General features: G+C 37.0%; 4 protein-coding genes across 6 annotated transcripts in view; 1 reads left to right on the forward strand and 3 right to left on the reverse strand.

The window, feature by feature from the left end:
* Positions 1-452: 452 nt before the first annotated feature.
* LOC105450466 (tRNA-splicing endonuclease subunit Sen2) lies at positions 453-4,421 on the reverse strand. Of its 2 annotated transcripts, none has more exons than XM_011690318.1 (6): positions 3,718-4,421; positions 2,895-3,069; positions 2,678-2,828; positions 1,228-1,890; positions 808-968; positions 453-711 (listed from the first exon to the last, which is right to left on the reverse strand). In XM_011690318.1, the coding sequence occupies exons 2-6, from the start codon at positions 3,060-3,062 to the stop codon at positions 538-540; spliced, it is 1,317 nt and encodes a 438-aa protein (XP_011688620.1). In that variant the 5' UTR covers positions 3,063-3,069; positions 3,718-4,421; the 3' UTR covers positions 453-537. The 2 variants fall into 2 exon arrangements, with proteins under 2 accessions (XP_011688620.1, XP_011688621.1); XM_011690319.1 differs by lacking the exon at positions 3,718-4,421 and adding an exon at positions 3,578-3,688.
* Positions 4,422-4,423: 2 nt separating this feature from the next.
* Positions 4,424-6,630, reverse strand: LOC105450491 (NADPH:adrenodoxin oxidoreductase, mitochondrial). Its single transcript, XM_011690342.1, has 4 exons — positions 6,505-6,630; positions 6,075-6,293; positions 5,427-5,642; positions 4,424-5,275 (listed from the first exon to the last, which is right to left on the reverse strand). The coding sequence occupies exons 1-4, from the start codon at positions 6,628-6,630 to the stop codon at positions 4,424-4,426; spliced, it is 1,413 nt and encodes a 470-aa protein (XP_011688644.1).
* Positions 6,631-6,636: 6 nt separating this feature from the next.
* Positions 6,637-11,429, reverse strand: LOC105450465 (cap-specific mRNA (nucleoside-2'-O-)-methyltransferase 2). 2 transcript variants are annotated; one of them, XM_011690317.1, is made up of 5 exons: positions 11,286-11,429; positions 8,929-10,453; positions 7,966-8,349; positions 7,475-7,558; positions 6,637-6,837 (listed from the first exon to the last, which is right to left on the reverse strand). In XM_011690317.1, exons 2-5 carry the CDS (start codon positions 10,313-10,315, stop codon positions 6,803-6,805), a joined length of 1,890 nt encoding a protein of 629 aa, XP_011688619.1. In that variant the 5' UTR covers positions 10,316-10,453; positions 11,286-11,429; the 3' UTR covers positions 6,637-6,802. The 2 variants fall into 2 exon arrangements, with proteins under 2 accessions (XP_011688619.1, XP_011688618.1); XM_011690316.1 differs by having other exon boundaries at positions 7,966-8,509; positions 8,837-10,453.
* Positions 11,430-11,652: 223 nt separating this feature from the next.
* Positions 11,653-13,408, forward strand: part of LOC105450468 — a 6,386-nt gene continuing 4,630 nt past the window's right edge. Inside the window, exon 1 of the mRNA XM_011690320.1 lies at positions 11,653-11,684. The gene's annotated coding sequence lies outside the window, so the exon portion shown is untranslated. The remainder of the gene's footprint in view (positions 11,685-13,408) is intronic.

Raw genomic sequence — 13,408 nt, forward strand, 5'->3', positions numbered from 1 at the left:
TTCTGATTTTTCGATATATATCTGATATGACGTTGTAATTCTTTTTATATATGTGACAAATATATTCCGAGCTATTTGGACATTAATATTTGAGATTTAAGACTTTAGATTAAGATTTTAATATTTGTTTCTATAATTGAAATAATATAAAAATAATCGTCATAATTGAATAGATGTATCTTACGCAATTCTTGCGACATTAAAATGTTGTAATTCATATGCAATTATCACTGTGTTATGGCAGCCCACAATTATTGCAATATAATTGAAAATTATATTGCAATGAAAATATAATAATCTTTTATATCGATCAAGAAAATCGAATATCGAATATTTTTCTAAGAAAATTATTTTTTACCTTTCTATGATGAGATTATATAAAATCTGCATTATGCTTTAATGAAAAATATATGTACAGCTTATTAATAAAAAAAGTTGTATATATACAAATATGTATATTACTGTTATTGCAAAAAAATTGATATATAAATTGACCAAGGGTTACTTTACGAAATATATAAATGATTAGAAAATCCTTCAGCACGAGTCCTCGTCCTCCTCTTCGACGGGGACATCTTCCCTATGCTGTTTCGGATTCCATCGACGCCAGAGCAATTCTCTCACCGTGAATTCGGAAAGTATTTTGGGACTACTCGCGCTGACGTCCCGAGACACCGACGACGGCCACAAGACTTGCGCGAAAAGTATTTCCTGTTATTCGCGAAACATAAAATAAATTATGTATTCCGTAGAAAATTTGAAATCTGTCACATACATTATATATTTAATAGATAAATGCGCTTTTACCTTAGCAGCAGTTTCGGAGAGCCTTTCAAATCCGAACAAACTGTTCCACGTTCTGGATCGCGAGGGCACGATAGGATCTACAACTAAAGAGTCTGCATCTACTACTTCCGTTATAACGATGTAAGAAGCGTGATAAAAGGGCGGTCCCTCTTTATAGAGCACTGAAACATTTACAAACATTTATTTCAAATTAAAAAAATAGTAATAATACAAGAAGGAGAAAAATATTTTCAAAATTAAGATTTTTCTTAAGAGAAAAAGGATTTTAAAAGTAACAAGATATCTAAAAATTGTTAATCCAAAAATAACAAGATATCTAAAAATTATAAATGTAATAAAAAAATAACATGATATCTGAAAAATTATAAGTGTAATAAAAGCATTTTTCATATTTTCAAAGAACAAGCAGTGAATACTAACAGAAGTCACCACCATATTTTAGGCCTGGCTTGACCACCCAACCTTTGCTTCTGTAATAATGATAAACCACATATTTCTGTATAAAATCTGGCTTCTCCTTGCAGAAGTACAACCACGCGCTGTTGATGTCCAGCAGGCTGCCGTCGAAGTGAATCAGTTGCAAGCAGCCCAATCCGAAAAGGAGGAAGAACGTCTCCTCGAAGGTGAGGTGCAGGGCCTCTCGAATGGGGAAGCCCTCGTTCTCGATTCTCGGCTTAACGTTCTTCAAATAGTTCTCGGCGTCCGAGTCGCTATCCGGCAGCACCAACAGCTTTCCGTGCAGATTGTCATCCTCGTTTGTGCAATCGCTTTTGAAATCGTAATAATTCAATTTCCAGTGTTCCTCCTCCTCTCTCCTCTCGTCTGGGCTGTTCTTATCGCCGTGAGGGTTTGACGTATTTTTAGCAATGTCACGTTCATCCGCGTCCCTGTTAACAATGACGCATATGTCGTCATCCTCTGCGGAATCCAGAGTGACTTCGTCGATCTCCGTGTTCCTCGCGTTCATCTCGTTTCTCTGCTTACTCCCGTTTTCGATAGAATTCGATGGAATCTCTATGATGTCGCCAATGTTCTCCTCGTCCGAGACATTTTCTCCGTCGCGGTGAGCGATTATCTCGTCATCTGCAATTACATGTAACAAATTTTCACTATATTTTATTTTATATCATTCTATACATTATTTCGTTATCTTACTTCTAACCCTCCATGCACTAGGTGGAATATGACATACCCCAGCAAAATTTGAACTGCTTAAATTTAGTTTGTAAGAAATAGTATTATTTTTGTTTTCTTATTTTAAAAGATTAAAGAGTTTATTATTTTGTTTTATTCTTATATGTGAAGGAACAAGAATCGACATTATGACAGTTGAAATTAACTCTCTGTGCACTAAATGGGAATATACCCGAGCAAAATTTAAACTGCTTAAATTTAGTTCGTAAGAAATAGTATTATTTTTGTTTTCTTATTTTAAAAGATAAAGAGTTTATTATTTTGTTTTTATTCTTATATCTTAAGGAACAAGAATCAACATTATGACAGTCGAAATTAATCCGTGCACTAAGTGGGTTATGATATACCCCAGCAAAATTTGAACTGCTTAAATTTAGTTCGTAAGAAATAGTATTATTTTTGTTTTCTTATTTTAAAAGATTAAAGAGTTTATTATTTTGTTTTATTCTTATATTTTAAGGAACAAAAATCGATATTATGACAGTCAAAATTATTGTTGTATTAAATTGGTGTACTTAAAGTGAAGTAATAACATGGGGTATGAGATATCCCATATGATTCGACACGTTGATTTTTTCCACCTGGCACACAGAGGATTAAATATTATAATGTGTTTCATTCATAACACTTTGCAGCGAAGATATCTTTTGTATGTCACAAAGTACTTTGTACACACCTTTGTAGTCGCTAGAGTTCAATTCCTTAGCTTCCCTGAGCCAACTTTGTCTGTGAAGCCACTGTCTGTTCCGAACCACAGGCGGTGCTCCGTACCTCGCTTTGTCAAACGACGGGTAACTGCGTGACAGCGATCCTTTGCCAAAAAATCCCTATGGACAGAAGATGTTCATTTTGTTGCCCGTAGGAGAAATTACTCCAGTGAAACTGATCTTTACCATAGAATGCACAGCGTGCATCTCTTCAGGTTCAATTATACAGGATCCTAAGTCTGTGAGATGCGCCGTGTACATTGGCCATTCCTGCGTGTCATTCAGTGGGATGGGAAATGGCAATTGTTGCCTTAACTTCGTCCTCTTCTTCTTCCTCGGTTCTCGCAGATTCATGCTTTAACTACAAACGGATAGCAATGTAAAGTTTTGGAAAAGACTTGGCATTCATATTTTGTGAGGTATCTATTGCGACAAGTTAGAAATTTTTGTACGTTAGTAATTGTTAACAAAAATTAACAAGGCTGTCTAACAACTTACATATAATGTCACTCAAATATAATATCACATAAATCTATAATAAATTTCTCTCTGATTCAAATAAAAGATTTGTTTTCGGTTCCTGGATTGGCTTGAACTAGCTGCCCAAGTTTACAGTTTACTGTTTTTTCCTTTCGTATTACAAGAAGAAAGATAAATTCTGAACTAACAGCTAGTTCAGGCAGAAAATAATAAAAATTAGAAAACAAACCTAAGATTATAATCCAGATTTTATAGTTTAAAAAATTTCATTTTAAATAATTAATCGCTCTTTTTATATTAGAGATATGATTTTTCTCTTTATGTAACAGGTACATAATAATTAACATAAAGAGATTTAATAATTAACTTTATATAAGATAAACGATAACCTATGAAAATAGAAATTGACTTCTTTGTACAAAATTTTACGCAGAATTCGAAACACTTGTTATTTCAAGTATAATACAGAATGAGGAAAATATACTCTCATGTTTGTATTATTTATTATTAATTACTGAAAGATATTTACTCCTTCGAATAACAACTGATGATTTTAGATCGGGAACAGGTAAGTTTAAAGGTTAGGTTAAGAGTAAACACGTGCCGACACTATCGACATCTGCTTGAAGTATTGGAACGGCTTTGAATAATCTGGTTTTTAATCGTATAATAATACAAAAATAAACACCAGTATAAAAAAAACTGTATTTGTATAACATTTGTATAACATTTATCAATTATTTACTTTGGTATCCCTCGGATCAGATATTATCTGATCTGAACCCCTGTACATATTATTGTAAAAGTATATATAAAAAAAATCACGAATAATAAATAAATTTCGCTATTTATTACAATCATTTGCAATAACCAACAACCTTAGTCGTTAATCGAATTGGAAGATTCGCAAACAGTTTTAACGAGCGCGTTAATATTCGGACTCGAGGAAAGTAAATTTCCAAGTGCGAAAAATAATTCTAAATTAATCCCTTCAAGAACCCCGAAGAAAGTTGAAGAAACGATTGGATCTCGCTCAGATCAAGCCTTCAACTATTTTTCAAATATTCTTTATATAACTCAATTTACAGCGATTTCCTTCACGTCGACCATCCTCTCTCGCACTTTCCCCAGCTACCACGCGATCAATCTTCAGTCAGTCGTGAGACACAGTCTGAATCGGCGTCTATGCGTGTGCTCGAATTTCTCGGATACTCCTTAGGCATCCATCAGGCGACTCAGCTTGCAGCGATTTCCAGCATTTCCTTCACGTCGATTACCTTCTCCCGCACTTTCCCCAGCTGCCCGCCGCGCTCACGTTCAACGCGATCAATCTTCAGCCAGTCTTCGTACGACACAGTCTGGACCGTTGCGCTTGCATTCGTTTCTACGGCGTCGCGCAGCCCGTCCCTGCCGCCGCCGCCTTTCCCGTTCGACGGCAATTCGTTGTACATCAATCTAGCGACCTGGAAAGCGTTCGTCATGGTCGTCAGAATGACGCCGGTCGGACCGGTCGCTGCCCATCCCGCGACGTACAGAGGAGCGACATCGCAACCCCCTTCGACCTTGCCGTTGGTGTTCCTCACGCATCCCTTCTTCGCGTTGAACGGTATCGCCTCGTCTATTTGAACGGACTTGTAACCGATGCTGCGCAGCGCCAGACCGCACGGCATCTCCTCGAATTCGCCGGTCGTCTCGGCCACCTGATCTCGCACCGTCTCCCCTCGCAGACGATTGACCGCAAATCTAACGCTCCTCAATTCGTTGTCGCCGCGAAACTCGACGGGACCGCGTAGGAAGATCGGATGCAGCTCTTTGGCGTGCACCGAGTCGGTCTTGGATTCTTTCAAAGACTTCAGCATCAGCTCCGTTAATCGTAGCCGCGGTCTGGCTAAAGTCGGCAGAATTGTCTCGACGTTTTCGAAGTCTTGCTCTCGCCAGAAAGTTTTGCAGCCCTCCAGCTTGATGATCTCGCGCAGTTCCGCGGTCGTGAATGCGGCCTGCAAAGGCCCTCTTCGTCCAACCATAGAGACTTTTCGCACTCTACTACGACTTAAGGCTTCCAAAGCGTACGAAGTGATATCGGTATCCTAAAATCAAAAGAGAGATTTTAATCAGAATTGAAAAATATTTTTAAAGTCGTGTAATTAAATCTTTAAAAACTCTTATACATTTATTTTGTATTGTCAGCCATATTGCTAACAGAAAATTTAAAACACTAGTTGAAGATTTAGGTATCACCTTGAGCTTGTCAATTGGCGTCAATAGAATCCTCGCGACATCCATGGCCACGTTGCCTTGACCTATGACAACTGCTTCCTCTACATCTAAATTAATCTTCAGATCTTTATCTTCTGGAACTCCATTGTACCAACCAACAAAACGCCGAGCTGATATCACATTGTTCAAATTTTCGCCGGGTACGTTAAGTAATCGATCTTCTTGAGCGCCATAAGTCTGGAATAAAAAAGTGAAGATGTAATTATTAATTAAATAAGGATTCATATGTTAATTTAAAAAAACATATATTAATTTAAAAAAACAATTATATACAAATTGATAGTGATTACTTATTATTTATTAAAAAATTAATCATTGTAACACTTATTTAAAGTATATATAATAAATAAATACATAAATTATAAAAAAGTTATAATCTTAATATTTTTAATATGTTTGAAGTATTTGAATTCAAATATTTTTATAAAAATTAATCTTTCTCTTTTTAGCTTATATTATTAAAGCATTATTATATTTAAAATGATATAAAATATAAAGGTATAAATAGCTGAAACTCTATATTTCATGAAGTTAAGAAATCAGGAAATAAAAGTTAATTATATGTATGTTAAGCGACAATATAACTGATTCCGAATACCAGACACATACCAGCAACACAGCGTCATACAAGCGTCGCAGATTCGAGATATGAATGTCCCTGCCAACATTAACATTGCCTATAAATTCAACACGTGGATTGGTCGCAACTTTGTGAAATTTATTGAGAACGTTCTTCACTTCTGGATGATCCGGAGCAACTCCGTAGCGTATCAGGCCAAACGGAACTGGTTGTTTGTCCAATATGTTGATTATTACGTCGCTTGAATCCTGTTAATTTCGTGCAAGTTTTATCTTCTCATTTCACGTGGAATATTTATAGTGATTATTTAACAGATGTACACAGTTCTTGTGTACATGCAAACTGCTTATAGTATTTAGAAAAAAAAAAAATATATATATATTTTTTTTGTCTTCAAAGGAATTAATGAGGCTGACGCTATCATTAATTCTAATATTATTATCTATTGTATGTTATTACCTTGAGCAACTGTTGCGCCGCGTAAAAGCCCGCCGGACCAGCACCGACGATGCATACCTGAGGTACGTGTTGTCGTGGTACGGTACATAGTAAACGAGTACAACTCTTGAGAACGTTGTGTCTCATCTTTACGTGCGACGATTCAAAACGTGGTACTCAGTTTTCCTGTTATAATTCAAAAAAGTCATCGAGTCCTCATACAACGCTGTTTATTAGCCCGCGAAAACGTCCTTTTTTTAAAGATATAAAATTGACTGTTCTATGTATCAAACATGACTCATATTGATTATCTCATTTGTTATGGAACAAGAGCGTCCCGCAAATGCCTTGGATCTGAAAAATATTTATTAGCCATTAGTTGTTCGATTAAATTATCGTTGGATAAAATTATTGGGAAGCAAGAGTTAATCAAAAGCAGAATTTATGTTATTATGACAAATAGAAGCAAAATTAAATTTTTTCAGATCGATCATTTTATTTTTTGTTTATTTAACGCTATGTAAAAAATCTTGATATTATTATAAAATAATAATGCATAAAATATCAAGAATTTTTCCAGGTCGTGTTTCTGCACTTTGATTCACAAAATCGGAGAAACAAGAAAAAAATTACGTAAAAAGTAAAATATACGATTTTTTTCTGAACAAAAAACTTAATCCATATAATAATAACAGCACAAATAAATAATTACCATTTCCGTTTTATGTATTATCTTCTCATGCATGCATTCTATTTCCTATTTATGATTTCTTTTTACACTGCGTATTTTACAAAGCTTTGTTTATGTATATATTATCCATGAAAAATGAAGTATTTACAGAACAATATGATTCACATTTATCATCCCCACAGTTGTAATTATGTATATGTACATATAATTTTATCTACAATGTATATACATTGAATATATATCATTTTATGTACAATCATGCATCAAATATATAGTTTCCACTCTGCTATTGGTTTTTACCGCCTATCGTATTGATAACGTGACGAGCGTATAGTTTGATCATCAGATGATTAAGTTGCATCATCACAGGGATCTGCTCGTATTCTAGAAGGAAAATGCGTTGTCAAAGGTCTACCAAGAGTAGGGTAATGGGCGCATTTTCAACGCGCATGATAATATTCTTTGTTCAAAGTCAAAATGATTTTTCGAAAAAGAAAGTTAATTCTTGTCAAATTATGAATATTGAATATTTTAACAGAAGACTAAATATTAAATTTCAATTTATTACATACATGTGTAGCAATCTCTTAGAAAAAATTGCATATCAAACACAAAAAAAATTATGTATTTTAATTTTCAATAAGAAATATTGTTTTCTTGTTCATCAAAATACTTATTACTAAATACTTTGTATAAAATCTAATATATAGGAAATATATAGATGGATATATTTATGTTATTAAAATAGATAAAATCAACAGATTTCTCGAGTATGCATCCGTGAATCTTACCATATAAAACTGTCATGGGTATTATCGACCAAACTGCCATATTATCTTCGCGTGCGTTGTGTGACACGACCAGAATTTCATGTAAATAATTCAGTACTCTCTCATTGCGCCGATAAGTCTCCAATTTAAGGCGATAGCCTTCTTCATCATTCACCTCTACGGTAATCTTATTAAAGGACTTTCCCAAGAGATACAGAAGGCCAATATTTAACTGCGTCAGCAAAGAGTAGCCGATGAAAACGAGCGTTCGCCCGGATTCGAGCTTCTCTAGTCGTTCGTAAATTTCGGCAATTGTCCGATGACCGTCGTGATCCTGAACGAATTGGAAGCTTAGTATCTCGTGGCTCGGATCGATCTGCTGCGCGAGGTCTCTCGTAATTTCTGCTGGCGGAAAGCAGACGGTGGCGCTCATATCTCGCATTATGTTATCAATTCTGTTTAATATCTGCAGAATTTTCGAGTCGCAAAAGCGTGAGCTGCGCAATTTATTAAACAACTTCCCCGTTTGTATCTCTACAGCTTCCGGTAATGTCTGTAGGTGCCACTATAAAATTAAAATAATTACGTTGTAAATGCATTCATGATTTTTCCCAGGTGCAGTAAAAAAAATTCATTTATAAAACTACAGCAATAGATAAGCTTCTATAAACGAATTTACTTCGCAGTAAGCGTTATTATAAATTAAGATATTTTGTCGATCTTTATTCTGCTTTCATCTCAGTCTCAATTTGCCAATCTCGAGAATGTAATTTTTACGAATTTTGCGAAAAACGAAATTTCTTTAAATTGTGATAAAAGCTACATGATGTATATGCGTTTTATAATTTCTGAAGGTTAATATTTTACAAGCGTAGTTGAAAAATTTGCTTACAACGTAAAACTCTTCTGACGGCCATTCGATCTCTTTCGCGGTATCCCATACTTGCAACAAACGCTCTTGCGGCCCTAAGTCTTGCCACTTACAACGCTCATTGTAAGAATCGATGTGCAATCTTTTGTTCATAAACAGTTTGTTGGTCCTCTCGATCACCTCCCGGCCGACTATTTCGTTCGCGGCATCTATTTTACTTAATCTGCAGTTCTCGAGGTATTTGGCACTGATCGTACGCTTGAAAGCCGCCACGGAATGAAGATCCTTGTGAAAATTCTCCCTCGCGCAAAACGTTCTTATGTTATCCTTTATGACCCGACACTGATGGAACTTGAAGAACTTGCCGCACTGCTCGATCCTCTGTAGAAAACCGTCCGGAATGTCCCGCAGGCTGAACATCGCACTCGCGGGCGGCACGTCGCCGTAGTAATGCCTGAGTACAGGCAAGTACGGCGCCACGTGATCTCTGCCCTTGAAATTCACGCAGACGACATACATTTCCGAGTTTCCCCCCTTGCTGCTCGCCGGCTTGGTCGCGATGACCTGATGGAAGGCGCAGGACAGCAGATACATGAGGCACACGGACCGATGCTCGAACAGGGTGAAGAGCTTCAGCAGGAAGTTGCCGCCTCTCTGCAAGAGATGCATGCAGGCCACCGTCTCGCACAAGTGCAGCTGCGCCACGACGCTCTCCTGCTCCCCGGGCACGTCCGTGCAGTCTATACTGCCGTCCGCGGTGACCAGTAGAATCGGTCCTCCGCCGTCGAGGGACTCGGCGGACCTCTCCACCAGAGCGTCCAAGTTCCTCAGGTTCATGACGTCGCCCGTGTTGTCGGCGCCGAAGCACCAGTGCCGCAGCGTGTGCCTGATGAATCTGTCGTCCGCGATCATGCTGTCGTACGAATTCCCCTCGCAGTAGGGATTCAGGGTGGTGGCCAGCCAACTCCACCGCACGTCGGGCGCGTTCGTCTGCAGCCAGTGGTTCAGGGCGGCCACGAACGCACCCGGCGCCTCGCAGAGGTGCACGGACTTGAAGCTCCTACCGTTCATCCCACCACGGTGGATCTCGTTCAACGGCACCAGGGAGAACTTGCTGGCGATCTCGTAGAACTTGCACCAGGCTTGGGTCGCGAGCTCCGCCTGCACGTCCTCCCTCACCGCGCGCACGATGTCGCCCGCTTCGTTCATCCGGTTCGTGTGCTGCTGCCATTTGCCGAGGTTGAAGTTGTTCAGGCGGCTCTTCACCGCGTTCAGATCTCGCTTCGTCGTCTGCAGCTGGTCCAGCTGCCACGGTGGCTCCGCGAACATGGAACCCACGTCGGGTAACGCGTACGTCTGCGTGTCTCGTTGCACGTCCGAGATCGTGAAATGCCTCTCGAACAATACCGACACGCGAGTCGACAGATCGGTATTGTCATTGTACTCGTCTTGCGATCTCTTTGGTTGCTTCCGAGAAGAATTATTCTCCTCGTTCTCCATCGTTGCATTGAAGTAAACTAATTCGAAGCAGCTCAACCGGAAATCACTTTTACCTTTGCAAGTGGTTTTGTATCAGTTTTTACAATTTTTTCGATAATCTTTCCAGTTATCATCCCTCGTCTTTATCTCGTGCCATGTCTGAAAGTTGCAGTTGTCAAGATACATAATATATCTTGTTACATATAATCACATGGATCTATATCTGATCTTAAGACAGCACGGTATAGAATGTTTTGTTAAAACATTCTATAATTTGTAAAACACTAAGAATAGTTTGCAAGCAGATTTACATAAAATTTACATGGCAGAATGGCGCAATAATAAAATGCAGGGTTGTCGTAAAGTTGTGACAAAAATAAATGTGCGATGTAACAAATAAATTCATAATAATGAATAGATAGAGACATAACATAATAATGAATTAATAATAGGTTAATGATAAGATTAATAATGGAATTAATATGATAACAGGATTTCTTAATAATGGAACAAGTGTAAGCATATTTCAACAAGCTGATGCATTTAATAGCGCATTGTGCCTTTCAGTTATGCCATTTACACTCTAAATCCTTAAGATAAAAAAAAGAGAGTATAAATTCGTTTTATTTGCATTTTATCTAGTTTTCCCCCTGTCTTTTGCCTTTTTCTTTTAAAGACTAAAAAAAAAAAGAAAACAAGAATGTATTGAATGCAGAAACGTAACGCGGTGCACCTCAAAAGGATCTTGCGAATCTTGCGTTTCTGAATATACATAGATAATAATACACGCGTAGATAAATATAATAATAGCTACAATTAGAAGCGACAGATTCGACAAAGTTTTATCGGAATTCTCCGAAAATCTCCTAGAATTTATCAAAAGGCAGAAGCCAAGAGCGCGTTTCTCCGATTTTGAGGTTAGTTCCGCAAGGTGCGCATGTGGCATATTGCCGTGGTTTTGGTATAAAAAGAAAAAAAATTTATGACTCACTCTCTCGAGAGAACTGGTGTCTCGCACCACTCGACTGCGCACCGTCGTCCTTCCTCAGCTGCGTGCAAATGTATGCATTCGCTTGCTAATTGCTATGTCATGAGCATCCGGCATGTCCGCTCTCGGATCCTCTCTGTTTCCACACTGTATATATGACGGCCATATTGGTTATTAGTTCGTTTCTGGGGTGTCATCTATCAGAGGGCGCTACAAACACTGGTCATCCGAAATACAAATTACAAAGGAATTTTTAGACCCTGGTTCCATTTCTTATATGGTTACCGAGGTGAAGAGTACATTTTGTTTTTTTGCAAAGATTTTATAATTAAGTTAAATTACACACACACACATACTCAACATATATATATATATATATATCCATAGAGTAATTATTATAAGGTAAATATTTGTTTCTTAATAAAGATATTGAAATAGCTACAAAAAAATTTCGTATAAATGAATATATCGAATAGTATTATAAAGATGTCGAATACACGTGGCGAACGCGGGGACAAAAAAGCCATCTAGTACGAATTAAGTGTTTAAAGTTAATTAGTTAAACTCGAATTTGTGCGTTTAGATATTGCACAATGAACGTTGAAAGATGTATATTAAAGTCGATATATATTCGGTTCTTATCACATAATCTGTATATACACGGAGAGTTTTCCAGACACAGGAGTCATTCTGTCTTTGTCTGTAACTGAAAATTGAACAAAGATAGACTGACTCTTGTGTCGATTTGTTAAGAAAGTTGCTTAATATATACGCTGATGAATAAAAGGACTTATTACGAATATACATTGAACATGTCGACATTGAATTTGTGTCTTTTGCTGAAAAGCTTTCATAAATTGCTAATCAGCGTTATCAAGATATTCCTTAATTGAAACCGATAACACGTTATGAAGATAGTTAGGAAATCCCTGAGGTGGGAGGATAATACTATGGGGGTAAAGCACAGAAAATGTTTAGTGTAACGCATATTAAGGACCAAGTTAATGGCGATGAATAATTTCACGGAATATGTTACCAGAGAGAAATCTGAGAGCGTCATCCCAGTCTTTTTCGTGGGACTATCAGAACCCTCTCGTACATACATACACTGTTGGCCAATACATCCATTTTTAATTAGATACTATATGCTATACTACTGCCTACATCCATTTTCTAATACTGTCGTAGCATTTCTAAAATCATGGCAGAGAGAATATAAAAAATAAATGTGGTTTGAGTTTTATATTATATCCTGTGGATATAATCAAATAATATTATTGTTATTATTTGATAAGCTTGTACTGTTCCCGAAGTATGAGCTTATCAAAAACAGAATCTTCAAGACATAATAATATTTTTATAGAATAGAATAGAATCTTAATTCTAGCTTTTACAGAAGCCATAGAAGGGACTTAGTTTACAATTTATACTTATCCACACTCATTCATCCATTCCCTTTTATTTTGTCTTTTAAATCATTCACCTACCAAACCCATCACCGTGCTTATACTAGCCTTCCTATTTCTATCCTAATTTGTTCTATATTTTCAAAATTTCCTACCTTAGCCAACTGAGCTCTTGTCCCCTCCAGCGTTCCTTAGCCAAAGAAGGGACTTCGAACTCCTTCCTATCCGTTTATCTCCTCACTATTCTATTTTATCTTAAATACTTTCTGTACCTACTCTGTTACATTTCACTTTTACATTCACATTTCTCAATTTTCATTCCTATATTTTACATTATACACATCAAACTTTTATTCTACTACAAAATCTTTACTTTTAAATATTTTTCTACACCTACTCTGTTACATTTAACATTTACATTTCTCAATTTCGTTCGTTCGTTGTCATTCCTATATTTTACATTATACACATCCACTTCTAATTCATTATTCTATTACCAATTATTCAATTTATTTTTCCTTTAATTCATTTCCCGCAGCTAAAGTCCAACTAACCTCTGATTCTAAACATAACTATTTTCTTCACTATCCTCCTGGCCTTCTTTCCTGTTTCCTTATTCTCTTGCTCTTCGGGATCTTTTTACTCTTTCCCTCTTCTTATTCCTTCCTTGTTGTCTTCTCTCTTTTCCTCTCTGCTCTTTTTTCTTTGCATCTCTCAATC

Source organism: Wasmannia auropunctata, unplaced genomic scaffold (assembly GCF_000956235.1).
Source record: "Wasmannia auropunctata unplaced genomic scaffold, wasmannia.A_1.0 LD336061.1, whole genome shotgun sequence".
Taxonomy (NCBI): domain Eukaryota; kingdom Metazoa; phylum Arthropoda; class Insecta; order Hymenoptera; family Formicidae; genus Wasmannia; species Wasmannia auropunctata.

Excerpts from the sequence above, each read along its gene's own strand:
- LOC105450466 (XM_011690318.1), bottom strand. The coding sequence starts at position 3,062 with ATGAATCTGCGAGAACCGAGGAAGAAGAAGAGGACGAAGTTAAGGCAA. Across the intron at positions 2,829-2,894 it reads TGCACGCTGTGCATTCTATG|GGATTTTTTGGCAAAGGATC; the intron begins GTAAAGATCAGT and ends TTCTGTCCATAG. Across the intron at positions 712-807 it reads TCTCCGAAACTGCTGCTAAG|GAAATACTTTTCGCGCAAGT; the intron begins GTAAAAGCGCAT and ends CGCGAATAACAG.
- LOC105450491 (XM_011690342.1), bottom strand. The coding sequence starts at position 6,630 with ATGAGACACAACGTTCTCAAGAGTTGTACTCGTTTACTATGTACCGTA. Across the intron at positions 6,294-6,504 it reads CGGCGCAACAGTTGCTCAAG|GATTCAAGCGACGTAATAAT; the intron begins GTAATAACATAC and ends CGAAATTAACAG. Across the intron at positions 5,643-6,074 it reads TGTATGACGCTGTGTTGCTG|ACTTATGGCGCTCAAGAAGA; the intron begins GTATGTGTCTGG and ends TTTTTATTCCAG.
- LOC105450465 (XM_011690316.1), bottom strand. The coding sequence starts at position 10,315 with ATGGAGAACGAGGAGAATAATTCTTCTCGGAAGCAACCAAAGAGATCG. Across the intron at positions 8,510-8,836 it reads CGTCAGAAGAGTTTTACGTT|TGGCACCTACAGACATTACC; the intron begins GTAAGCAAATTT and ends TTAATTTTATAG. Across the intron at positions 6,838-7,474 it reads CGTTATCAATACGATAGGCG|ATCCAAGGCATTTGCGGGAC; the intron begins GTAAAAACCAAT and ends AATATTTTTCAG.